The sequence below is a fragment of the Muntiacus reevesi genome, chromosome 14 (genome assembly GCF_963930625.1).
Source record: "Muntiacus reevesi chromosome 14, mMunRee1.1, whole genome shotgun sequence".
In the NCBI taxonomy this organism is placed as follows: Eukaryota; Metazoa; Chordata; class Mammalia; order Artiodactyla; family Cervidae; genus Muntiacus; species Muntiacus reevesi.
The window spans coordinates 50,795,006-50,821,931 of record NC_089262.1 but is presented as its reverse complement, the minus strand read 5'-3'; the positions used below and the strand labels follow the sequence as shown (position 1 = coordinate 50,821,931).

At 36.9% G+C, this 26,926-nt stretch overlaps 1 protein-coding gene across 1 annotated transcript in view; it reads right to left on the bottom strand.

The window, feature by feature from the left end:
- Nucleotides 1-26,926, bottom strand: part of ZSWIM6 (zinc finger SWIM-type containing 6) — a 209,666-nt gene that overhangs the window by 12,213 nt on the left and 170,527 nt on the right. The window contains exons 5-9 of the mRNA XM_065905411.1: nucleotides 12,475-12,654; nucleotides 7,495-7,671; nucleotides 7,080-7,226; nucleotides 3,581-3,727; nucleotides 2,245-2,505 (exon numbers count right to left, since the gene is read on the bottom strand). Coding sequence (XP_065761483.1) covers nucleotides 2,245-2,505; nucleotides 3,581-3,727; nucleotides 7,080-7,226; nucleotides 7,495-7,671; nucleotides 12,475-12,654 — 912 coding nt within the window. The remainder of the gene's footprint in view (nucleotides 1-2,244; nucleotides 2,506-3,580; nucleotides 3,728-7,079; nucleotides 7,227-7,494; nucleotides 7,672-12,474; nucleotides 12,655-26,926) is intronic.

Here is a 26,926-nt window from a genome sequence, read left to right as displayed (position 1 = left end):
GTACTACGCAGGGAAAGCCAGGATGCATAATCAATGTAACAGCACTTCCCAACAAGCAAAACATTCAGTCAGGTATCACAGAATTATTTGTCAATGAATAGTCAGTGTAATCCCTGAGCTCCAGTGTACTGAAAAGTGAAAAACTGAAATTTGGAATCTAAGTTCCCCAAAAGTGCTTTTCCAACATGCCCACAGATCCAATATGCCCACAGTATGTCCAGAAGTGACTAACACTCAGCAACAATACAGGATTACTGCTTCCTCTTTTTCAGATACTTGAGTCAGCTAACTAATTTGCCCCTGAAATTCACAGAGTATAAATGCATGAAGAACCTGGTGCCCAGTGCAGCTGATTCTATCATGGAGCACTTATCTTTTGGAGTTTATAGAAATGGTCCCTTGGCTTCCCCTTGGACTTCTTCCTGTCCTGCACCCCCACTCTTTGTGGGCTGAGCAAGGCTGGGAAAGGAGAGGAGGCTGGGATAAGTCATCAGCACTCCTTATCAGGCAAAGTTCTAATTAAAGAGTTTAACAAGAAAGTATGGACTAATCAAAGAGTAAAACATAAGTTAAAAAATATTCATAGGTAATGAACATGAAGACATTAAGTAAGTGATGAACAGGTATCAGATACTATCAACTCTGAAAAGCATACATCCTCTGAAGGATAATGAAAATCAGAAGGCAGTTTACCAAGTTACTAAGAGCCAGCATAACAAAAACTTTGTGGCTAATGACATTGCTTATATCAAAAGGAAATATATGACAGGAAACTAAAACAGTAATGAAAGGATCAAGATCATTTGAAATTTGTCAAGAAAGGCTTTTATCTTTTGGAGAAAAAAAAAAAAAAACGTGAGAAGAGTGCTTCAAAATAGGAATTTTTACCAAAATTAAGCATGTTTTATTCAGAAGAACATTTTTCCTTTTAAGATGCACTTTTAAAACATATAAATGTAAAATGTATTTAATGAAAAGAAATTTTGTCAACTAGATCTTTAGCTTTGGAAATATAAGAGGTTTTGAAATGCTATTTTCTCTAAATCCCTTCCCTAAGTAGTCATGCCAAATACAAGACAAATAAACCATATTCTATGAGCTTATCAATCACAGAGAATCGCACAAAAATAACACACATGTACTTGAGAGATAGAAGCAATTAAAAAATTCTGACATCTCCCGAATCTGTGTAAAAATTGCTAATGCTAAGTTGCCTCAGTCTTGTCTGACTCTGTGTGACCCCATGGATTGTAGCCCGCCAGGCTGCTCAGTCCATGGGATTCTCCAGGCAAGAATACTGGAGTGGGTTGCCATTTCCTTCTCCAGTAAAAGATCAGGCTACCACATTAATTACACTTATTCTTGACAAGGAAAAAACATTAAAAAAAAAAAAAATCAGTCAAAATTTGGGGATTTGTCTGTTTGGCTCAGATGGTAAAGAATCTGCTTGCAATGCAGGAGACTGGGGTTTGATCCCTGGTTCGGGAAGATCCCGGGAGAAAGGGATGGCTACCCATTCCAGTATTCTTGCCTGGAGAATTCCATGGACAGAGGAGCCTGGTGGGCTACAGTCCATGGGGCCACAAAAAGTTGGACACGACTGAGCAACTAACATTTTCACTTTTCTCTTGACCTTACAGAGAGAAGAAAACTTGACTTTGCCTTAGAGATTCTATGAAACTTTTACCTTGATGCATCTACACCTAATGAATTTTCTGAAATAATTAGCACAGTGAAAATTCACTTCTGCAGTTGTTGGTCCTTTATCAGCATGTGCAAATGACATGTTCAAAATCCAGAAGTCACGTAACAGCCAACAGTTTGGAGGAATGCCAACCAACTTTCATTTTATTACTTAATTGATCAAAGAAATATGGCTACCAGCCATAAAGGAATATGGCTACCAGCAATAATTCACTAAATATCAAATTTACATTTATCTCAAGAACAACAGTCTAAATAATAACAGTCCTATTTAAAGCTTGTGACATTCAAATAGGGCTCACTTCTAGCAGGCTCATTTCTTATATGACCATATGACCACCTAATAAATAATAAACATCTAACCATCTGTACTTTTTTATTAAGTGATACTACTTTTTGGAAAATGAAGTGCCTATGACACTCGGTGACCATGCCAATCAGGGTAACGACTGTATTAAATGTACTCAAGCAGTATTCCCAACATAAGGCAGCGGCAGGCCTGAACAAAAGGGGCTAACCGAGCGGAGAGTCACCAGTTACCTTCTAATAGGAAGACCGCTTGCTTGCGAAAAATTTTCACCAGTGTGTCATCCAGTTCAACCTCCTGAAGCTTGGAGATGAGCTGTTCCTCGTTGCGGCAGACCTTCTCCTGGGTGTACAGCCCATCGGGCATGACCCGCTGCTGTCCCAGCCCTATTAGGGCTACTTCCACGGCCAGCGTTAGGTAGGATTCCCCTTCTTCTAGGAATTTGTGTGCAGGTAGATGCTGGTATTCCAGAGACTTGCACTGTCCCATATTCTCTGTCACAGAAGAAATCAGAGTTCAGAAACCACTTGTGCAGATGCTCTGACAGGCAATATCTATTAATATTTTACCCAGAACTCTTAAACAAATTACTGACTTAGCTCCGAGAAAGCTGGAAAACCATGTTTCTTAGGATAAAGTATATAGTTTTCCAATATCTTTTAAAAAATGACCATCAGTTGACTAAATGTGTATGTTCTGGGGGAAAGCATAGTACAAATATTTTTCTCTCATTAAAAAGGAATCACCAAAGAGAACCATAAATCTAAGAAGAGATACTAAGAATACTTAACAGTAAACAAATCTTTAATTGACCAAGAGTAAAGTTACATGATGAGTGTAATAGTTACCATTTTTTAAAGCCTTGAATTGAAAAAATTTTCATCCTTTTGCAGCAATGTTGTAATTTATAATAAGAACAGTGGAGAACACAACATGTATGTAACTCAATTTCATGGTCCTTTTTGTTATCAGAGTCATCACTTGTTGAAAGAGAATGATTCTTTGAACATCGTATTATCACTGCTAAGGTGCTTCTATTTAGAAATTCTTAACAAACTTCCACTGTCAAACTCCTAAGGAAAGTGGATTCAGAGTCATACCCTCACCCGCCTGACAGAGTTTGGGTCACCAAAATCCATGAGGGCAACCACCACAGGCTAGATAATTAACTCTCCAAGCTAATCCAGTCATGGGAGCAGCAAAGGTACAAACCTTCTTCCCTGCCATATGATGTACATCCTTATTTTATATCTTTATGCTGGAAAATAGTAAGAAACACAGATAAATTCTTAGATGTACAATCACTGATTAGAAGGGAATGAGTATTTTTAGGTTCTTGATACATGCTGCCAACTGTCAACTCCAAGACTTTTCCCAGTTTGAGAAGTCTGCCTAAAAAGTGGGAGTACCATTTCCTGCTAACTGCTGGTCCTGTTAACTACATGGATTCATAAAAGAAACAGTGAAGAACAATGACCAGTGACAAGCACCATTCAGAGTTTAGAGAGGGGAAGCACATGAGACAAACGTCAATATTTTTATTGTTTTATTTTTATGTTTTATTTTTACCTGTAAAATCTGAGAACACAGGGAAGCTTTCGTCGTCAGTGCGGCAGGCTTCCATAAGGCTGCTGAAAAGTGTGCCCACGGGGTCCAGGGGGTGTCCAACCCAGCCCTCCAGATTGGTTATTGAGGTTATACTTTTATGGGGTAGCTCTGTGTAAGAAAAGAGAACTGAGATATGGAGAGAAGTAGAGGAAAGAAAGGCTTTACCGTTTAATAGCAGCACCCTCACAAATTACTACTACATTCAAAATTCCTCTTTAATTAAAAAATAAGGTAATATTGTAAAGTAATTAGCCTCCAACTAATAAAAATAAATGAAAAAAAAAGAAAAAGGAAAAAAAAAAACAAGGTTTCATAAAATCCCAACTTGTGAACTATTTTAAGTTCTAAAGGGTCATCTGTGAATCAACATAAACGGTGTTAACTTCCCAGGAAAGCTCTCAAACATCTATTTATTTATTTATATTAAAAAAAATTTTTTTTATTTATTTTTATTAGTTGAAGGCTAATTACTTTACAATGTTGTAGTGGTTTTTGTCATACATTGACATGAATCAGCCATGGATTTACATGTGTTCCCCATCCTGATCCCCCCTCCTGCCTCCCTCTCTATCCCATTCCTCTGGGTCTTCTCAGTGCACCAGCCCTGAGCACTTGTCTCATGCATCCAACCTGGGCTGGTGATCTGTTTAATTCATGTGTCCAGGGTACTAGGTTGACATTATTGTTTACACTATTAAATTATAATGTATGAGGAAAAATGAATTCCAGTTTTTCACCTGAGAAGCTAAGGACAACTCTCCTCACCTCCTAGGAGTGGCTTTAAAGAGAACTAAGAATTCCCCCTGGAATAATCATTGGCTAACTACAACTTTATTAAGAAGATATTCTTAGAGTCAGGCTCACTGAGTCATCTAAAATAGAGTCTAAAGAGCAGCTATACTCTGGGTCAGACTTGAACTCCCCTATCACCTTATAAGAGTCTTCCTTATCATGGATATGTAAGCCGTTTAAGAGAGAAACTTTTCCACAAAGGGGAACTACAACAGAAGATAACATGTAATTCGGATGGAATGTATCCTTTTCATTTTCTTCACAGAATGTTAGAACTTTAAAACTCTCAAGTTAGAGTGCTGAGAAAAAAGCTGCAAATACTTTAGGATATATCCCATTATTGTAAACAATGCAGTACTTTACATGTAAGTATTTACTAAAATAATAAATAGTAGTAGTTCATTCTTGAAGGAAAGTAAATAAAAACTACATATTATATAAAATAAACAAGAAAAATATTGGCTTGTAAATAGCTAAAGAGCTATTCCACAAGTTCAATACTCCTTTAGAAGTCTTCTGTTTTGGACTACCAACCATTAGTACATAAAAATAAAGCATGGCCTGGCACAATGTATTATAATTTATGGAAACTGAGTACTAGATTTCTTGGAAGGGTCTTTCCCTTCAATTTCTGTCACTGGCATTTAATATACACAACCAGGCTGAAAACAGAAACATGAGCATTACTCTTAGCAACAAGTCTGTCTGTCTCTCTCTCTCTCTTTCTCTATATATACACACACACACACAAATACATTTATGTGTGTATGTGTGTGTGTATTAGACTTACTGTGGCAATCATTTAAAAACATATATAAATATGGAATCATTATGTTGTATACCTGAAACTAATGTTGTATGTCAATTGTATCATTTTTTTTAAAAAGTGGACATAAGCCAAATATTATTGAAAATGTACAAGATATTTTACTTACTAATCTTGGCCCCATAAGAAATAACTGCTACAGCAATTTGGAATTGTAACAGTACAAAAACACCTATTCTTTGAATATGGACAAACAAAAATAAAGTAGGGAAAGATATATAGATATGTAGTACTAGTAAAGAATAGTCTGAATTTAAAATTTTCATTACATAAAGGATAAAACAGAAATGAGTCTGAGACCTCAAAGGCAGCTATTAATACCTTAACATGTGTTTCAACTTAATCTACATGAACTAACATTTTTACATTTTGTATTTCTTAGATATTGTAACATTTAAATTAAACTCATTTTAAAAACATTTCTCAGTAAAGAGCAGTAAAGTTTCAAAACTCCAATGATCATCAAGAGCAAGCTTTCCTATTGCAGTATAATAACTTCATTCTCTCTTAGCCTATTTTCATCCTTTCTGCTTTTCAGAAGCAAATGCCTCTTGGCCATATATTGTATGTGTTTAGGTGAAGGGAGAGATTTCAGAAAAATTTTGCAAAGGGCCAAGCAACATATTCTGCAAATATATCTGGTAACCAGTGATGATATATGAACATGAAGAACTGGACAAAGTAATGACTTTCAGGGATATCACATTCCAGTCCCATCTGAGCTCCCCCTTTTTTGGTTCATGTGGTAACTTTGGAACTTTCTTTCATCAAAAAATGATTGTTAGTTAACATTTTTAATACTTATAATATAGAGGATATAAAATATTACAACAGTCTAATCGCCAGCCCACTTCAACCTTAGATAATTTTCAACTATACCCTAGATGTGTGTATAATTGCCCAAGGAATAAAATAAAAATATAAGCCAAAAAAATCACGACTAAAACTACTTCTCTCTGACTAAGATATAAAATTTCAGAGTAAAGACAAAACAATCATACCAAAGAAAAAGAAGCAGAGAAAGCATATATATTTCTTTCTTCTGATTAGGGCCTTAAGCATGTAATAATAACTCTGTTGCTATTATTATTACTAAGTAATGCTTATTTAAAATTTAAAAGATTAATAAACTGAGACAAAGAGGAGTTAAATATGTTCTGCCAGTTGATAACTCATCAAAGGTTATTTACAGAATCTAAAAAAAAATCCAGGAGTTCTATTTGGTCACTTTAAATACACATCATGTCCTGATGTACAAGTTATTACAATTAAAATGTTTTACAGTGCTTTTATATTATGTGAGGCCTGCTTTCAGCACTTAATAGGAAATAACTAGTTTAATCTTTCAACTCCAGGAGACAAGCCCTCAATTGAGCCCCAAATCACAGATAAGGTCAAGTCAATGCCTAAGGTCTCCAGCCGGGACCTCTGGCCAGAATTCAAACATAGGCAGTCTACCACTGGAGCCCTTATTGCCACAATTAAAATGTTTCTTCACAGAATGAAATATATCTGGTTAACTCGCATTTTAGGTAATTCAGACATACTACATAACTCAAACAGTTAAAAAACAAAAAACAAAAAAACTTCCTCCTTAAAAAATTAACTTAGGAAACTAAGAAACTTAAAAAAAAACCAAAAACTTACGTTTCACAACATTCAACCGGAGAGGGAAAATGCCTAAAATTTGTCACAGATTAGCTAGCTATTAAACATTTCAAAAGAGTGGTAAGTGAAGCCATCTCCATGTAAAAGCTCTCTCTCCCCCAAAGAATATAAAACCTAGTGACATCATCACCAAGAATCTCATTCCAATGGAAACAAACTCCTTCACACATTCACCTTTTTTCTGAGTTCGGAACATTTCCAACTGCTTCTGTTGCTGTCGTCTTAATGTGTTAACAATAGCTATTGCTAGTCTCAGTGCTTCTCTGGGGTACCCATGAGAACGTAACGCATCCACTCGCGCACAGGCTGTAGGAACATGTTCTAAAACAGAAAGTTAAGGGGGGAAAGTTGCCATTATCAGATATATCTATAAAAATAGGATTTAATAGTAAGATGTTCCCCCCAAAATACTATTAAAAAGACACAAGAAACCATTTCTAAACTTGGATTTGAATGAAAAACTCCTATTGCCAAGCATTCATCCATCTCCCATTGAATCCCTCAACTCTCCACCTCCCACTCCAGTAATGCTATAGAAACTAAACAAAGAAGTAAGTCATGGAAATGTCTTTCCGGTTTGGCCACTTACCATGCCAGAGGGGCCACCCGCGGGAGTCAAAGAGGGAGTTTTCAGTGTCGTCATGGTAACAGTAGTTGGTGTATAGGTCACTGCTGATAATGTGCTGCAAGTGGCTATCCTGCCAGTGGAGATCGCATGCCTCGATGGCTCGGGTGAACACTGTCCGATGTGGCCTGTTCGATGAATCTGTTTTTTCCACAATTCAGAAAGCCGTGTCAGCTATGATTCACACGTCAATAAATCAGTTTCATACCATACCATTCTGTGGCCAGATGTTCATGAACACACCCACACAGACTGTCCTACACCCCCTAAGCAGAAGGATGGAGGGTGAATAGTCTCATGTCCTAAGTACTAGGAGGCAAATCAGCCCAAAGAGCCACCATTCATTCTCTTGTTTTATCAAACACACACACTCTGCAGCCATCAAAGCTAAAGTTAAAGGCGTCCTGCAAAAAGAATTGTCACATCTAGTTTCCATGCCAAAAACACTCCGAGAAGGCACTCAGCACAAAAATCACAGGAAAACTCACTGCTCCCCATTTCTGAGGTGCTGTGGTGGGCTGCCCTGATGGGATCAACAAACACTATGCAAGAGATGAGACACCAGCCATGGAACCTTTCAGGAAGATGCAATCAGCCTTTAAAAATATGCAGAAGGGTTGTGCTTTTGGTTGTATTTTTTAACTATATTGTGCGGTTTTGCACAATTAAAATTATTATGCTTCTTGGGATATAATGATGAAATGGCACTTTATATCCCAAAGGGCATAAATGCATATATTTAACATTTCACAAAGCCACACAACATAGCTACAAAACAAACCAGCGCACTTACCTTGCCCTACAGGCTGCCTCCTGACTCCCGTGCAGGTTCCATGACTGGTGTGATGTCCCCAGCATAGTGTATGCTGGGGCATCACAAAAGAGCAGAAGCACACACTCCGAAGAGGGTTCAAGTCTCAGGACCTGACGGAGAAAAGAAATGTTTGGGGAATAAAGGATATTCTTACCCCAACTTCTGGGATTATTCAGTTCTTCTGGAAAACATGGTTCAAATTCTACCTGCCCTCCCAGCCCTTGGGTCCCACTCCAGACTTACCTTCAACTGTGGCACAAACCTTAGAAAGAGCCTCAACTGACAATCAGGGTAACAACTATTTTTATTTATGGGTGCTTTATTTAGCTCAAGTATCATCCCTCACTGTTCTGAGACTTAACTAAATAAGAAGTAAAATCAGAGCTTCCTTAGTTGGTAAAATTTCATCCTCCTGTCCTTGCAGTTTGGCTAAGCACAGACATAAAGGAAATCATAAAAATCAAAACACACCTGAATCAAGAAAAGCTCTGAAAATTTATCCAGACCAAACCCTCTATTCTGCTGATGGAACTGAAAATCGAGAGAAGTGACGTGACTTGCCAAGGTCACACACCCAGGCAATGGCAGTCAAGATCAAAACAGAGACAACCTCACTCCAAATTCAGCTATGTCAGCTGTTCTGGAAGGCTTCTGAATGGTTTTTAACAGAAAGAGACATTACTTCAGCTGGTCTCAGGTGGACTTAGACAGCTGTACTTGAATGGCAGACATATCAAAATGCATGGATGACAGACAATTTGAGAGGCATAAACATTGATGTATCTGTTCTGGCCCCTGCCCAGACTTCCTGTTAGTAGCAGACAGTATACACTCTGCAGGTGGGGAGAGAGGACCTTGTATTTCATAGCCTTTGGAACCTACCAGGGCTTTTTGCAGAGCAGAATAAATATACCCCTACCCAACAAGAAACTGATTCCATGACTTCAAATACGCCAAAATCCAAATCACACGTTAAGTGGCTGTGCCATTTCATTTAACTCAAATCACAGAAACAGAATTTAAAATTAAAAGAAGACTTTAAAAGGGCAACATAGTATTATGCACACACTAAGAGAATGAAAGTCCTATCTGTCTACTTGATCCACTGTGGCATCAATTTCATTAAAAAAATTAAAATCTTAACTTTTCGTGTTTTTGTGTGACTGTAAGATCATAGACATACATAGAAGACACATACCAGACTTTTTACAGTGGTTGGCTCTAAGAGATCAATAATACCAATCATAACAAAAAAGACTAAATACTGTTTAAAAGAAAACGTAAGATACAAAGCTCTGCAATAGCACAGAAACAAAAAAAATGTACACAGATAATGACTTAAACAATTGATTTGATTAAATATCAAAATTATGGTCAATTTTTTTTTTTTGCCCCTCAGCATGTGGGAATCTGTTTCCCCAGCCGAGGATGGAAACTGCACCCTCTGCAGCGGGGATGTGGAGTCGAAACCACTGGACTACCAGGGGAGTCCTGGTCAGCTTCTTTTTTTTTCTTTTTTTCTGGTCAATTTTTATCTTATTTATCTTATGTTTTAAAATTTTTTGCAATAGCACAGAAAAGAGAGAAACAGATGATCTTAAATGGTTAGAATGATAAACACATAAATTTGTGGTAGCTAAGCTGGCGAAGTAGGAGAAGTAAAGGGCAACCCACTCTAGTATTCTTGCCTGGAAAACCCCATAGACAGAGGAGCCTGGCGAGTTACAGTCCATGGGGCTGCAAGAGTCAGACACGATCTAGAGACAAAATCATCATCATCAGCTAGTAAAGAATCCACCTGCAATGCAGGAGACCCCAGTTTGATTCCTGGGTCAGGAAGTTCCCCTGGAAAAGGGATGGGCTACCCACTCTAGTATTCTCAGGCTTCCCTGGCGGCTCAGAGGGTAAAGAATCTGCCTGCAATGTGGGAGACCTGGGTTCAATCCCCGGGTTGGGAAGATTCCCTGGAGAAGGGAAAGGCTACCCACTCCAGTAATTCTGGCCTGGAGAACCCCATGGACAGAGGAGCCTGGTGGGCTACAGTCCATGGGGTTGCAAAGAGCTGGATACAACTGAGCGACTAAGCACACACACATATAAAATAATATTAGTTTTTTCAATCAAAAAATATAAAATTAAAAAGGCTCTCATTCAGGTATATTTAAAAAATAAACACTACTCTAAGGGTGTGGATTCTAATGCTGTCAACTAATTCTAAGAAATAATCTCACAAAGACGGGGCCTGATTTATGCTTCACATTCGTTCTGATGTGCAAACACATGCAATTCTGCCTGCGGTCCCACCACGTGCACCGTTCACCCACCTGCATGGCTGCTGGGCTCTGCAGGCCCAGAGGCTCTCTGCTAGCCAGTCTGCTCAGCCCTCCGGCAGAAGCACTGCAGGCTGAGCACCTGAGACCCGCTGTAGGGTTGTCTCCTCTGCCAGCCCCTCTGGAGAACATGGGTGTTGTGCTAAAAGGAGGAGCCCCAGTGCTTTGAGGCACAGCAGCCATAAATACTGCCCTTAGAAACTAGTCCTAACTGCCTATCCCTAGGTCAAACCATAAATGAAACTGTTTTATCCGGAGGTTGGACCACTTCCTAAGAAGTTTTCTAAAGTCTATGGAATAGTCAAGTTTAACCAAGGGTAAAATAACCAAATGGAAAGTAAAAGTACACTGTAAAATGTTAGGATGGCAGCCACAAAGAAGCCTCTAAATATAATAAAGTCAAGAAGAGATCAAAGATATATTGCCTATGTAGATGTAAACATCCTTTTCCTAGCAATGGAAGACAATAAATGAATTGTTAAACTTGAAAATTCTGAGCCTCTACAAAAAAACTTGGGGTATAAGAGGCAGATTTATTTTCTTTGAAATTATTAAATAAAATCATCATGGGCAATAAAGATGTGACAGATTTCAAATACTGAATTCCCAAGGCAAATATCTCTAGACAAAGGAGAGCTAGACAATCATCCTTCCCAAGGCCTAAAACCTCTTTTTGATTGGACAAGTCCCTATGGAATAATACATATTATTTTCTCTCTCTGTAGAGACAGAAAACACAATGGCAACATCACATTTCATACTCAGCACTGTCCAGCTCTTTCCAGGAGTACCAACTACAGACAGAATCCGCACACACGGAAAGACAGTCTTGATTCCTGAATCCTCCTGATGTCATTTAACTCCCATTTTGCATATATCATAAATTTAAAGTCTTTCACGTTTTCTCAAAAAAAGGGGGTGTGGCAGCACTAAATTACACAAAAACAGTGACAGTGAATGACATTTTTATTAGCAAGAATTAACTAAATATTTGGATGTGAAAGGAGAAAATCTGTCAGTAGCTAGCAGGGACAATGAGGGCAAGAATGACTTTTTTTAAGATGAGAAAGACTTCACCTGAATGGGTGGGCCCAACAGAGAAAGAGGAACTTAAAACACACACACACACACACACACACACACACACACACACACACACACACACAAACGGTAGAGAAATGAAAGATAGAGGTACTTCAGAGGATATTTGGAAATGCCTGGGAGCATTAGCTGCCAAAGACTGGAGGGTACTATTAGCCTACAGTAGGTGGGAGCAAGTATGCCAGACAGTCCTTTCACAATAAAGAATGTTCCCAGTCTGAATGCCAGCAGCACTCTATTGCCCTGTAGTTCCAGGAGTGAAATGTTTACTTGCTACATTCTAAAACTAAGAATTTCTAACTGATTACATAGTATAGTATCCCAGATAAGAACTGACCAACACATAGAATAACAGTTCCTCAGGTCTCTCAATAATTTTGTTTCACATAGTAATTCACTAATCCCCATAAAATGATTTAAAAAAAATCAAACTAATTAGTATGCAATTTTAACACATACTAGTACATGTAAGTATTACATCCATCTGTATTCTGAGAATATGAAAAAAAAATCATAGAAAGATCTTGCATAAAAATTAAAACACACACACACATTCACATCAAAACATTAAGTCCATGAGTTACAGTAACTTCTTAAGTGAGTAAAATAATGTTCCCAAATTTATTGTAAGTTACTGTTATAACCATAGAAGTACAATTAAGTAGGTAGAAAATGAGTACATTATCACCGTGGACTCACCTTGGTTGGCATTTGCACCCTGAGGCAGAGCATTGGTTAAGTTGGGTAATTCACTGCCATGATTTCCATCTTCCCATGGACAGACATCAACACCATTCCACTTTTTTAGCTGTTTTAACCAAATGGCCTTCTGCTCCAACTTGCAGTGGGGATTTAAAACTATACACATCCACAGAGCACCTAATTCAAAGGGAGAGAAGAAAGTAAATTTTTAAAAATTTACAAATATCTGATCCTAACAGTTAATAAGTCATTTCAAAATGGACCCAAGTCTGAATTTTTGTAATGCTATTTTACCTTAATCCAAGCAACAAATCTCATAGAGAGGTTAATGTAAAGAGGACAACAGAGCCCAAACTTGAACCAAAGAAGCCAAATACTGTTACACATAAAGATGAGAGATATTTCAAAGGTGATTTTAATCACCTTCCTACTTGTGTGACATTTTGGACGAAAGTCAATTCAGAATACAAACTTAAGGACCAATTTCTTACTTTAATTTACAAGCAGAGTTTATTCATGGGTGCTTTAATAAACTACTTTAAATGGTTCTTCTGTACAAAAAGTAAATTTATTCCTAAGGTTACCTTTTTACAATAAAATCATAAAGGTTTAACAATGGACACCAATAAACTATTTCCTAGTCTCCTTATAAGCATTTCCAACTTTATTATGCCTGTTCATTAGTATGAGTATCTATATATCAACAGATCTTTCAAAAATAAAATTTACTTAAATATATTTCCCTAAATGATTTAGCTAGTAACTAATCTTTATATAAATGAAATCACTAAATTTGTCTTTTTGTGAATGAAAACATTCAACATTTATCAAAAGTTCACTTGCTTTAAAATTTTAACGAAAAGACAATCTATGGTCTCAGATAAAATATTTGCAAACAATGCAATGAAGAAGGGCTTAATTTCCAAAATACATAAATATTTCATAGAGTTCAATATTTTAAAAATCATTAAAAAATGGGTAAAAGACCTAAATAAACATTTCCTCAAAGAGAACATACAGACGGCCAACAGGCATGTGGAAAGATTTCAGCATTGCTAAATCATCAGACAAATGCAAATCAAAGTTATAATGAAGTACCACTTCACATAGGTCATCATGACTGTCATCTAAAAGTCTACAAAAAAATACTTGCTAGAGAGGGTGTGGAGAAAAGGGAACCCTCCTACACTGTTGGTGAGAAAGTTCCCTGGAGGCGCAAGTAAAGCATCCGCTTGCAATGGAGGAGACCTGGGTTTGACCGCTGGGGTGGGAAGATCTCCTGGAGAAGGGAGTGGCTATCCACTCCAGGATTCCTGCCTGGAGAATTCCAGACAGAGGAGCCTGGTGGGCTACAGTCCATGGGGTCACAAAGCATCAGACACGACTGAGTGACTATGAACAGTATGGAGGTTCCCTAAAAATCTAAAAACAGGGTTAACATATGATCCAGCAATCCCATTCCTGGGCATAGATCTGGAAAAGACAAAATCCCTAATTGAAAAAGATACATATAATAGACAAGACATGGAAGTAACCTAAGTAACCATCAACGGATGAGTGGATAAAGAGGATGTGATACACACAAACATATACATACATGTATATATACATACTTGAATATATACATACATGCACACAAAGGAATGCTGAGAAAAAGAATGAAATAATGCCATTTGCAGAAACATGGGTGGACCTAGAGTCTATCATACTAAGTGAAGTAAGTCAGACAAAGACAAACATTATATGGTAACACTTAAATGTGGGATCTAAAAAGTATTACAAAGAAACTTAACTTACAAAATAGACACAGATTCACAGACATAGAAAACTTAATTACCAAACAGAAAAGGAGGGAGGGATAGCTCAGGAGTATGGGACTAACAGATATACACTACCATATATAAAACAGATAAACAACATGGATTTGACTGTATAGCACAGGGAACTACAGTCAAATATCTTATAAATACCTTAATGGAAAATAATAGAATATGTATGTATATTTTTGATTATATATGTATCAGTCAGTTCAGTTCAGTTGCTCAGTTGGGTCCGACTCTTTGCGACCCCATGAACCGCAGCACGCCAGGTCCCCCTGTCCATCACCAACTCCCGGAGTTTACTCAAATGCATGCCCATCGAGTCGGTTATGCCATCCAGCCATCTCATCCTCTGTTGTCCCCTTCTCCTCCTACCCCCAGTCCCTCCCAGCATCAGGGTCTTTTCCAATAAGTCAACTCTTCGCATGTGGTGGCCAAAGTACTGGAGTTTCAGCTTCAGCATCAGTCCTTCCAATGAACACCCAGGACTTATCTCCTTTAGGATGGACTGGTTGGATCTCTTTGCAGTCCAAGGGACTCTCAAGAGTCTCCTCCAACACCACAGTTGAAAAGCATCAATTTTTCGGCGCTCAGCTTTCTTCACAGTCCAACTCTCACATCCATACATGACCACTGGAAAAACCATAGCCTTGACTAGATGGACCTTTGTTGGCAAAGTAATGTCTCTGCTTTTTAATATGCTATCTAGATTGGTCATAACTTTCCTTCCAAGGAGTAAGCATCTTTTAATTTCATGGCTGTAGTCACCATCTGCAGTGATTTTGGAGCCCAAATAAATAAAGTCTGACACTGTTTCCACTGTCTCCCCATCTATTTCCCATGAGGTGATGGGACCAGATGCCATGATCTCAGTTTTCTGAATGTTGAGATTTAAGCCAACTTTTTCACTCTCCTCTTTCACTTTCATCAAGAGGCTTTTTAGTTCCTTTTCACTCCCTGCCATAAGGGTGGTGTCATCTGCTTATCTGAGGTTATTGATATTTCTCCCGGCAATCTTGATTCCAGCTTGTGCTTCTTCCAGCCCAGCATTTCTCATGATGTACTCTGCATAGAAGTTAAAAAAGCAGGGTGACAATATACAGCCTTGACATACTCCTTTTCCTATTTGGAACCAGTCTGTTGTTCCATGTCCAGTTCTAACTGTTGCTTCCTGGCCTGCATATAGGTTTCTCAAGAGGCAGGTCAGGTGGTCTGGTATTCCCATCTCTTTCAAAATTTTCCACAGTTTATTGTGATCCACACAGTCAAAGACTTTGGCGTAGTCAATAAAGCAGAAATAGATGTTTTTCTGGAACTCTCTTGCTTTTTCGATGATCCAGCGGATATTGGCAATTTGATCTCTGGTTCCTCGGCCTTTTCTAAAACCAGCTTGAGCATCTGGAAGTTCACGGTTCACATATTGCTGAAGCCTGGCTTGGAGAACTTTGAGCATTACTTTACTAGCATGTGAGATGACTGTAACTGTGTGGTAGTTTGAGCATTCTTTGGGATTGCCTTTCTTAGGGATTGGAATGAAAACTAACCTTTTCCAGTCCTGTGACCACTGCTGAGTTTTCCAAATTTGCTGGCATATTGAGTGCAGCACTTTTACAGCATCATCTTTCAGGATTTGCAATAGCTTAACTGGAATTCCATCATGTCCACTAGCTTTGTTCGTAGTGATGCTTTCTAAGGCCCACTTGACTTCACATTCCAGGATGTCTGGCTCTAGGTCAGTGATCACACCATTGTGACTATCTGGGTCGTGAGGATCTTTTTTGTACAGTTCTTCTGTGTATTCTTGCCACCTCTTCTTAATCTCTTCTGCTTCTGTTAGGTCCATACCATTTCGGTCCTTTATCGAACCCATCTTTCCCTGAAATGTTCCCTTGATATCTCTAATTTTCTTGAAGAGATCTCTAGTCTTTCCCATTCTGTTGTTTTCCTCTATTTCTTTGCACTGATCACTGAGGAAGGCTTTCTTATCTCTCCTGGCTATTCTTTGGAACTGTGCATTCAGATGGGAATATCTTTCCTTTTCTCCTTTGCTTCTTGCTTCTCTTCTTTTCACAGCTATTTGTAATGCCTCCTCAGATAACCATTTTGCCTTTTTCCATTTCTTTTCCTTGGGAATGATCTTGATCCCTGTCTCCTGTACAATGTCACAAACCTCTCCATAGTTCATCAAGATCTCTATCAGATCTTGTCCCTTAAATCTATTTCTCACTTCCACTGTATAGTCATAAGGGATTTGATTTAGGTTATACTTGAATGGTCTAGTGGTTTTCCCTGCTTTCTTCAGTTTAAGTCTGAATTTGGCAATAAGGAGTTCATGATCTGAGCCACAGTCAGCTCCTGGTCTTGTTTTTGCTGACTGTATAGAGCTTTTCCATCTTTGGCTGCAAAGAATATAATCAATCTGATTTCGGTGTTGGCCATCTGGTGACGTCCATGTGTAGAGCCTTCTCTTGTGTTGTTGTAGAGGGTATTTGCTATGACCAGTGCGTTCTCTTGGCAAAACTCTATTAGCCTTTGCCTTGCTCATTCCGTACTCCAAAGTCAAATTTGCCTGTTACTCCAGGTGTTTCGTGACTTCCTACTTTTGCATTCCAGTCCCCTATAATGAAAAGGACATCTTTTTTGGGTGTTAGTTCTAAAAGGTCCTGTAGGTCTTCACAGAACCGTTCAACTTCGGCTGCTTCAACATTACTGGTTGGGGCATAGGCTTGGATATTCGTGATAATGAATGGTTTGCCTTTGAAATGAACAGAGATCACTCTGTTGTTTTTGAGATTGCATCCAAGTACTGCATTTCGGACTCTCTTGTTGACCATGATGGCTACTCCATTTCTTCTAAGGGATTCCTGCCCACAGTAGTAGATATAATGGTCATCTGAGTTAAATTCACCCATTCCAGTTCATTTTAGTTCGCTGATTCCTAGAATGTCGACATTCACTCTTGCTATTTCCTGTTTGACCACTTCCAATTTGCCTTGATTCATGGACCTAACATTCCAGGTTCCTATGCAATACTGCTCTTTACAGCGTCGGATCTTGCTTCTATCACCTGTCCCATCCACAACTGGGTGTTGTTTTTGCTTTGGCTCCATCCCTTCATTCTTTCTGGAGTTATTTCTGGAGTATGTGTGTGTATATATATACACACACATATACATATAAAACCAAATCACTTTGCTATACACCTGAAAGTAACACAATATTTTAAAGCAACTATATTTCAATAAGCATGTTCACTTGTTTTTCAAAGGAAAAGCCATAATGAATTTAGAAGGCATACCTCATAATTTGAATAAGGTACTGATAAATTTATCATTTTTTTCCACATTCTTCAGAAAGGTAGCTAATTCAAGCAAATATTTCAGTTTTAAAAGTTTTAAAAGTTTAAGTTTTGTGAATTCCCTGGTGGTCCAATGGTTAGGACTCAACACTTCCAGTGCAGGGGGAAGGGGCAAGATCATACAAGCCACACTGTACAGCCAAAAAAAAAACCACAAAAACTCAAATTTTACTTTATTAATTTCAAAACAAGACAGATACCAGTACTTCAGTGCCATTCACAACGCTTTTTCTTTGAAAAAGTGAATCTGTGCTAATTTTAATCAGTTGTGTTAACCAAGTGAATGATAAAGGTAACAATGGTCTGTTGGTTTTTTGCTTGTCCAAAAGAGATACTTTACATTCTTTCATATTTAAAATTAGCAAGTTCTTCATTTAGAGAATCTGATATTTTAAGTATCAGATGATGCCTGATATTTATATCAAAATGTTTGATATTTATATCAGAAACTAAACATGGCTACAACCTAAGCCACAGGTGTTTACAATTTACATTTCTACATTTTAAAATGCCAATCAGAAACAAAATGTGATAGATCAAGATGAAGTAAAGCCCATTATGTCTTATCTCTTCCCATAATTACAACTAAAAACTGGATGAAGTTTAAAAAACAGTAATAGAAAAAGTATAAAAAACTGAAAAATAAACAACAGCAAGTGGCTTGTGTAAAACTTGACTGTGAAAAGGGAAACCCCCTGCCACTCAGAAACTAGACAGGGAGATCCTTGGATATCTGGTACAAAAATAGGCACAAGTACTGTCATACCCCCTGTGCCTGAGACTGAACCAATGCAGCAGAGCATCACCCCAAGAAGGTGAAACTCATGGTCTGAATATATCCAAGTGACTGCACGCTTTAAAAAAGAACAAAAATTTCTCTGGAGGATTATAATAGGATCTCGACTCTTATAATATTTAAAATATTCAGGATCCAAAATTACTTGGTTTACAAAGAAAAAAGGGAAATGCGATCAATTCCAAAGGGAAAAACAATGAACCAGATGTCAGAATTATCAGAGACTTTATGAAACCACTATAATTATGCTCCATCAGATGAAAAGAAAGAAAGAAAAGTGGCTCAGTCATGTCCAACTCTTTGCAAACCCATGGACTGTAGCCTGCCAGGCTCCTCCAACCATGGGATCTCCAGGCAAGAATACTGGAGTGGGTTGCCATTTCCTTCTCCAGGAGATCTTCCAGACCCAGGGATTGAACATGGGTCTCCAGAGTGGCAGGCAGACTCTTTACTATCTGAGCCACCAGGGAAGGTAAACACTATTGACAGAAGTGAACATGAACTATAAAAAAGACCTAAACAGAAATGTTAGAATTGAAACAGTATCTGAAATAAAAATTCACTGGATAGGATTAATAGCAGAATGGGTATGACAGAGATAAATGTTGGTAAATTTGAAGATAGAAATGATTTCATCTGAAGAAGGGAAAGAAATAATCAGAAGGAAATGAACAGAGCCTTAAGAGGTGGGAAAATATAAAAAGTAACATTTGTATTATTGGAGAGCCAAAGAAGATGGGACATAGGTAACAGAAAAACTCAAAAGAAATAATTACTGAAAATGTCCCAAAACTGAAGTTAGGAATTTACAGATCAAAGAAGCTGAGCTAACCAAAAAATGCGTAAACTCAAATCCATGCCCAATGATAATTAAAATCACTGAAAACCAAAGATAAAACACTGAAAGCAGTCACAGAAAAATGAAATACTGTATAAAGCAGAACGACTCAAACAATTAGTGATTTCTCATTGGAAATTATACAGGACAGAAGACAGTGGAACAATATCTTTAAAGTGTTAAAAAAAATGTAAATATCAACCCAGACTTGGCAAAGTATCATTTATGTATGATGGTGAAATGAAGGCACTGTCAGATCAGGAAAAACTAACATGTATTGTTTATGAGACTTGATGCTAAAGCAAGTTCTTCAGGCTGAAGAGAAATAAAACTAGAGGGAAACACTAGAGAAATAACACTAGAGGGAAACTAGGACTGTAGGAATAAAGGGAGCACAACAGAAACAGTAAAACCTCAGTAAATAAAATGAAGCATTTTCGCCTTTTTATGTTCTTTAAGATAAGCACGACTATTGAAAGCAAAAACATGAGCATTATCTTGCAGTGCTTTAAATGTATGAGGATGTATGGTGGAGATATGCATGGTAAAGAATCTGCCTGCCAACGCAAGAGAGACAAGAGACGCGGGGTTTGATCCCTGAGTCGGGAAGATCCTCTGGAATAGGAAGTGGCAACCCACTCTAGTATTTTTGCCTGGAAATTTCCATGAGCAGAGGAGCCTGGATGGCTACAGCTCACAGGGCCATAAAGAGTCGGACACCACTGAAGTGACTGAGCACAGATGTAAAATACATGAAACCTAATAATATAAAGGAGAGCAAGTAAAGGGACCCATGCGATTGTTAAGATTCTACATTCTACTTTAAGTGGCAAAACATAAACTCAAAATAAAGAGTTTAAGGTTAGGTATTTTTCTTGTAATACTAAATCATTTTTAAAAATACAAAGAAATACAAACAAAAAAGGTGATAGATAAATTTAAATGAAATAATAAAAAAAACTTAAAAAAAAAAATAATCCAAAGGAGAGAAGGAAGGAGAGAGGGAACAAAGGAACACAGATGGAGAGGCTACAGCAAATAAATGATAAAGTGATAGGCCTAAATTCAACCACATCAATAATTATAATAAATGTAAATCATCTAAACATACCAATTAAAAGAGATGATAAAATCAGATTAAAAAACAAGACCTAAAACAAACAAACAAACAAAAAACAAAGAAGACCTAACTCTACGCTATGTACTAGGAAATCCCACTTCAAATAAAACGACATAGATAAATTAGATGGAAAAGGATGAAAAAAGATACACTATGTAAACACTTTCAAAATAAAGTTGGAGTGCCATATTATTATCAGACAAAGTAGACTCTGGAATAAGACGTACTACACCAGATAAAGTGAAGCACAGTATGATAAAAGGGTCATTTCCCCTAAAACCATAACAATCCTAAATGAGGATGCTGCACCTAACATTGACTTCGAAGTATATGAAGCAAAAACCAACAGAGCTGAAAGAAGAAATAAATAAATCCACAAATGTATTTGGAGATCTCAATATTTCTTTCCCAATAACTAATAGAACTAGTAGATAGAAAATTAACAAGAATAAAGAACAATCTAATTGACATTTATAGACATACCACTTAACATCAGTATCAGTAGAGAAAAAACAAAACTAAATCCTATATTTTCTAAAATGCACAGAGAATATTTACAACATTTATGCACAGAACATTCATAGTCCATATTTTGGGCCATAAAACAAATGTTGACAAATATTAAAGAAATGAAACTATACAAAGTATAAATCAGTAACAGGAAGATATTCAGAAAAATCCCCAAATATCTGGGAATTAACACACTTCTAAATAATTAATGAGTAACAGAAATCACAAAAGAAAACAGAAGATACATTGTTCTAAATGAAAATGCAAAAAAATATTTCAAAATTTATGATGTACAACTATACAGAGTTTAGAAAGACAATTACAGTATTAAATGCTTGTATTGGAAAAGGAGAGAAGATTCAAACCAATAATCTAAATATCCAACTTAAGAAACTAGAAATAGAATGATAAATCAAAGCCAAAGCAAGCAGAAGAAAAAAAACAGCAGACCAGAAATCAATTAAATGGAAAACCACCCCCTAAATTTTGTTTAATGAAACCAAAAGCTAGTTCTTTAAAAAGTTAATGAAGCTGTAATTAATCTGACTAAAAAACAGAAAAGACAAACTATGAGCATAAGGAATAAAAAAAGGGCACATCACTGAAGATCCTGGAGACCTTAAAAAGGTTCATAGAGGAATGCTATGAACAGTTCTATGCCCATAAATTCTATTAGATGAAAGGGACAAATCCCTTGAAAAATCACAAATTATCACAGTTCTCTCAAGAAAAACAATAATCAGAATAGCTTTAAATTAAAAACTCCAACAATGCAGGTCTAGATGTTTTCCTGGAAAATTCTACCAAACAGTAAAGAAAGAAATAACACCAATTCTATAAAATATCTTCCAGAAAAAAGAAGAAAGGGAATGGTTTTCAATTTATATTATGAGGCCAGCATTGCCCTGATAGCACCAGACCCCTCCCCCCCCAAAAAACACCAAGTAAATATTACTAAATAAATAAAATAAAACACTGCAACAAAACATTAGTAAATCTAATTAAGAAACACCTGAGGAAGAAAATTGATCTATATGCTCAACATAACCCTACTCAAAACCCCAGCAGGCATCTGTGTACATACTGACAAAAACAGAGAATAACCAAACAATTTAAAGAATAAAAAATCTGGAGATCTCCCCAGCACCTGATTCTGAGACCTTCTAAAAAATTAAGAGTAATCAAGAGAGTACACGACTGTGAAACAGCAAGTACATATATCATTGTAAAGATCAATTCAAGGTTCAAAGTCAATTCAATGAAGAAAGAGATAATTCTTTTTATAACTAGAGCTACAACAATTGGATATTCACATAAAATGTACTTAAATCTATAATGTGCAGTTTGTTAATAAATCTATAATCACAGTTTGTTAAAAAATTAACTGAATTAACTTACTAAAAATTAACTCAAAATGGATCATGGACTGCAGCCCATTGGGCTCCTCTGGTCCATGGAATTTTTCAGGCAAGAATACTAGAGTGGGCTGCCATTTCCTACTCCAGGGGAATCTTCCTGACCAGGGATTGAACCTGCATCTTTTGTGTCTCCTGCATGACAGGTGGCTTCTTTACCCCTAGCACCACTTGGGAAGCCCAACCATAAAACTTCTGGAAAACATTTTTGTGAACTAGGACTAGGCAGAGATAATCTTATATAAATATCAAAGCATAACTTATGAAAGATAAAATTTATCAAGTGAATTTCATCAACATAAAACTTTTTGTGTTACAAAAAATACAATACAAAGAGAATGAAAAGACAAGCCACAGATAGGGAGAAATATGTGCAAACCATATATCAGACAAAGAACTTGTATCTAGAGTATGTAAAATCTGCTCTAAACTCATCAAGAAAATAAGTAATTCTAGTACAAATGGGCAAAAAAAAACTGGAAAAAACACTTCACTAAAGAAGATACACTGATGATTGAGGACTTCCCTGGTGGTCCAGTGGTTAGGAATCCACCTGCTAATGCAAGGGGTATGGGTTCAATCTCTGGTCCAGGAAGATCCCACATGCTGTGGGGCAACTAAGCCCATGTGCCACAACTACTAAGCTTGCTCTGGAGCTCACATGCCACATCTGCCAAAGCTCACGTGCCCCGAAGCCTTGCTCTAGAACAGAAGTCACCACAAGGAGAAACCCGCATGCTGCAGTTAGACAGTAGTTTCTACTTGCTGCAACTAGAAAAAGCCCGCACGCAGCTATGAAGACCCAGCAAAAATAAATACATAAATTTTTTTTAAAAAGATACACAGATGGAAAACTGCTGATGAAAACATGCTAAACATCATTAATCATTATGAAAACAGAAACTGTTGTTGATGACACGATACTATACATAAAAAATCCTAAGGATACCACCAGAAAATTACTAGAGCTCGTCAATGAATTCAGAAAAGTTGCAATACACAAAATTAATATACAGATCTGCTACATTTCTATACACTAGCAATGAACTATCAGAAAGAGAAATTAAGGAAGCAGTCTCATTTACTGTCACATCTGAAAGAAGAAAATATCTAGGAATAAATCTACCTAAAGATGTAAAAAGGACTTCCCTCATGGCTCAGATGGTAAAGAATCAACATAACCCTACTCAAAATCCCAGCAGGCATCTGTGTACATACTGACAAAAGCAGAGAATAACCAAACAATTTGAAGAAAAAAAAATTGGAGGTCTCCCAAGCCCTGAGTCGGAAGTTCCCCTGGAGAAGGGAATGGCTACCCACTCCTGTATTCTTGCTTGGAGAATTCCATGGACAGAGGAGTCTGGCGGGCTATAGTCCATGGGGTTGCAAAGAGCTGGACAAGACTGAGTGACTACCACTTTCACTAAAAAGGTAAAAGACCTGTACTTGGAAAACTGTAAGGGGCTAATAAGAGTAATTGAAGATGATATAAACTGATGAAAAGACAGAACATGTTCTTGGATTGGAAGAATTAATATTGTTAAAATGACTATACTCCTGAAGGCAATCTACAGATTCAATGCAATCCCTATCACAATTCCAATGGCTTTAGTATAAAAACACAAAAGACCTCAAATACCCAACACAAACCCTGACTTCAGTCTATACTATGAAGCTACAGTAATCAAAGCAGCATGGTACTGATATAAAAACCAGACACACAGATCAATGGTACAGAGTAGAGAGTCCAGAAATAAACCTATGCACTTATGGTCAATCACTCTACAACAGAGGCGGCAAGAATGTACAACGTAGAGAAGACAGTCTCTTCAGTTACCAGTGCTTGGAAAACTAGACAGCTACATGTAAAAGAATGAAATCAGAACATTCTCTAACACTATATACAAAAATAAACTCAAAATGGATTAAAGACCTGGATAGAAACCATGAAACTTCTAGAGGAAAATACAGGCTGAACATTCTTTGACATAAATCATAGCAGTATTTTGGGGGGGATCTTTCTCCTAAAGCAAAGGATATAAAAGCAAAAATAAACAAATGAGACCTAACTGAACTTCAGAGTTTTTGCACAGCAAAGGAAACCATTGACAGAACAAGAAGACAACTGACAGAATGCAACAGAGTATTTACAAATGATAAGATCAATAAGGGGTTAACAGGTAGCATATATAAACAGCTCATACAACTCAACATAAATATAACAAACAACTTCATTTAAAAAATGGGTAGAAGAACTGATTAGGCATTTCTCCGAAGACATGCAGATGGCCAACAAGCATATGAAAAGATGTTTAATAGTACTAATCATCAGAGAAAGGCAAATCAAAACTATAATGAGATACCATCTTGCACCTGTCAGAGTGGCTATCATCAAAAAGAACACAAATATTTAACAAATGGTGTTGAGGATGTAGAGAAAAAAGAACTGGCATATACTGCTGGTGGGGAAACAGACTGGTGGAACACTATGGAAAATATTTGTTAATAGCATGGAGGTTTCTCAAAAAAACAAAAATAGAACCACCATATGATCTAGCAATTCCACTCCTGGATATATATCTGAAAGAAAACAAAAACACTAATTCAAGAAGCTATATGAACCCTAATGTTCATAGCGGTATTATTTACAATTGCCAAATATGGCATCAACAAGATAAGTCCATCAACAAAAGAATGGATAAAGATGTAGTATATATACATAGAATGGAATATTGCTCAGTCATAAAAAAGAATGAAATAACGCCATTTGTAGTAACATGGATAGACTTCAAGGTATTATGTCAAGTGAAATAAGTCAGAGAAAGACAAATACTGTATGATAGCACTTACATGTGAAATCTAAAAAAATACAATAAATTAGTGAGAATAATGAAGAAAGAAGCACATTCACAGATATAGAGAACAAACTGTTAGCTACTGGGGGAGAATGATGGGAAGGGGCATTACAGGGATAGAGGAGGTAAGAGTTACAAACTATTATGTCAAAAACAAGCTACATGGATACACTGTACAATGTGGAGAATATAGTCAATATTTTGTAACTATAAATGGACTAGCTATAATCTTTAAAAACTGTGAATCACTATACTGTATACCTGTAACTTACACAATATTATACATCAACTATACTTCAATTAAAAAGTATGAGAAACCATTACTATTATTATAAAGGTTAAAATTAGAAAAAGAAATTTTAAATCTGAAAATACTGCTGGCAATCAGAATGCTCATAATTGCTGCTGTGAGCACAAAATGATATAGGTGCCCTGGAATATGGTTCAGCAGTTTCTCATTAAATTAAACACTTAGCATATGACCCAGCAATCCTACCTCTCAGGATTTGCCCAAGAGAAACAAAAACTTAGGTTCACATAAAAACTTTACAACAACGTCTATAGCAGTTCTATTCGTAAATGCAAAAGACTGTCAACAACCTGAATGTCCTTCAACTGATGAACTGAAGAACAAACTTGGTATATTCATATAACAGAATACTACTTAGCAACAAGAAACAGATGATTGAAACACACATAACAACTCAAATGCACTATACTAAGTGAAGGAAGCCAGAATCAAAAGTGTATATATGTGTACACACAAGTACACACACTTTATTATTCCATTTATATGACACTTTCGAAAAGGCAAAACTAAAGGGATAGAGTAGACTACCAATGCTAGGGACAGGGAGTAGGTGATGAACTGATTATTAAAAAATGGTGTGAGGGAATTTTGGGAGGCAATATAAGCATTCCACATCTTCACTGATCACATGACTCTATGCTTTTGTCTAAACTCAAAATTGCACATCAAAAATTTCAGGTGTATAAATTTCAGGTGTATACATGCTCCAGTTAAAGCATCTATTTTGCAGTATAGTTAAGAATTTTACTGTATGTAACAAAAAATATTTTTAAATTGCTAATTAATATGTGGATCAAACAATTTTATCTCTTGGTACCCAAAGTCCTAGTTATGAGTGTCCTCTCTGCAGGATTTCTCTACAAGTCAACGGACATCAGTATCTTATTAACTGTATGCCGAGAACCAGAAAAATCAGCTTCAAATGAAACATGACTACATAAAACATGACCACACACTGTCACAAAGCAAGGGACAAATCAAAGTAGTATCTAAAGAAACTGTAAGTGACAGCTTTCCCTATGGCACCCCACTGTGATGCAACTTTACCAGGATTTAGATTTTGAACTGATGGATAACATAACACCACAAACACAAAAAGATATATGGTAATAATTAATGAACACTATATATACTGGATCAAAAATTAGCATTTCTATTTATAAAACTATACTGAATTCATTTTCTAAATCATAAAATCATCTTTTAGAAGTGAAATTATAATATTCAACAGATGTTTCAGAATTAAGAACTTTTCATATTTTTCTGCCAAGATGTGTTTTAATATTATAATTCTACTACTCATAAATGAACATTAAAAAGTTGCTCTAAAATAGAGAGCAGTGGGAAGCTGCTGTGTAACACAGGAAACTCAACCTGGTGCTCTGAGACAGCCTGGAGGGGTAGGATGGGGAGGGTGGGAGGGAGGG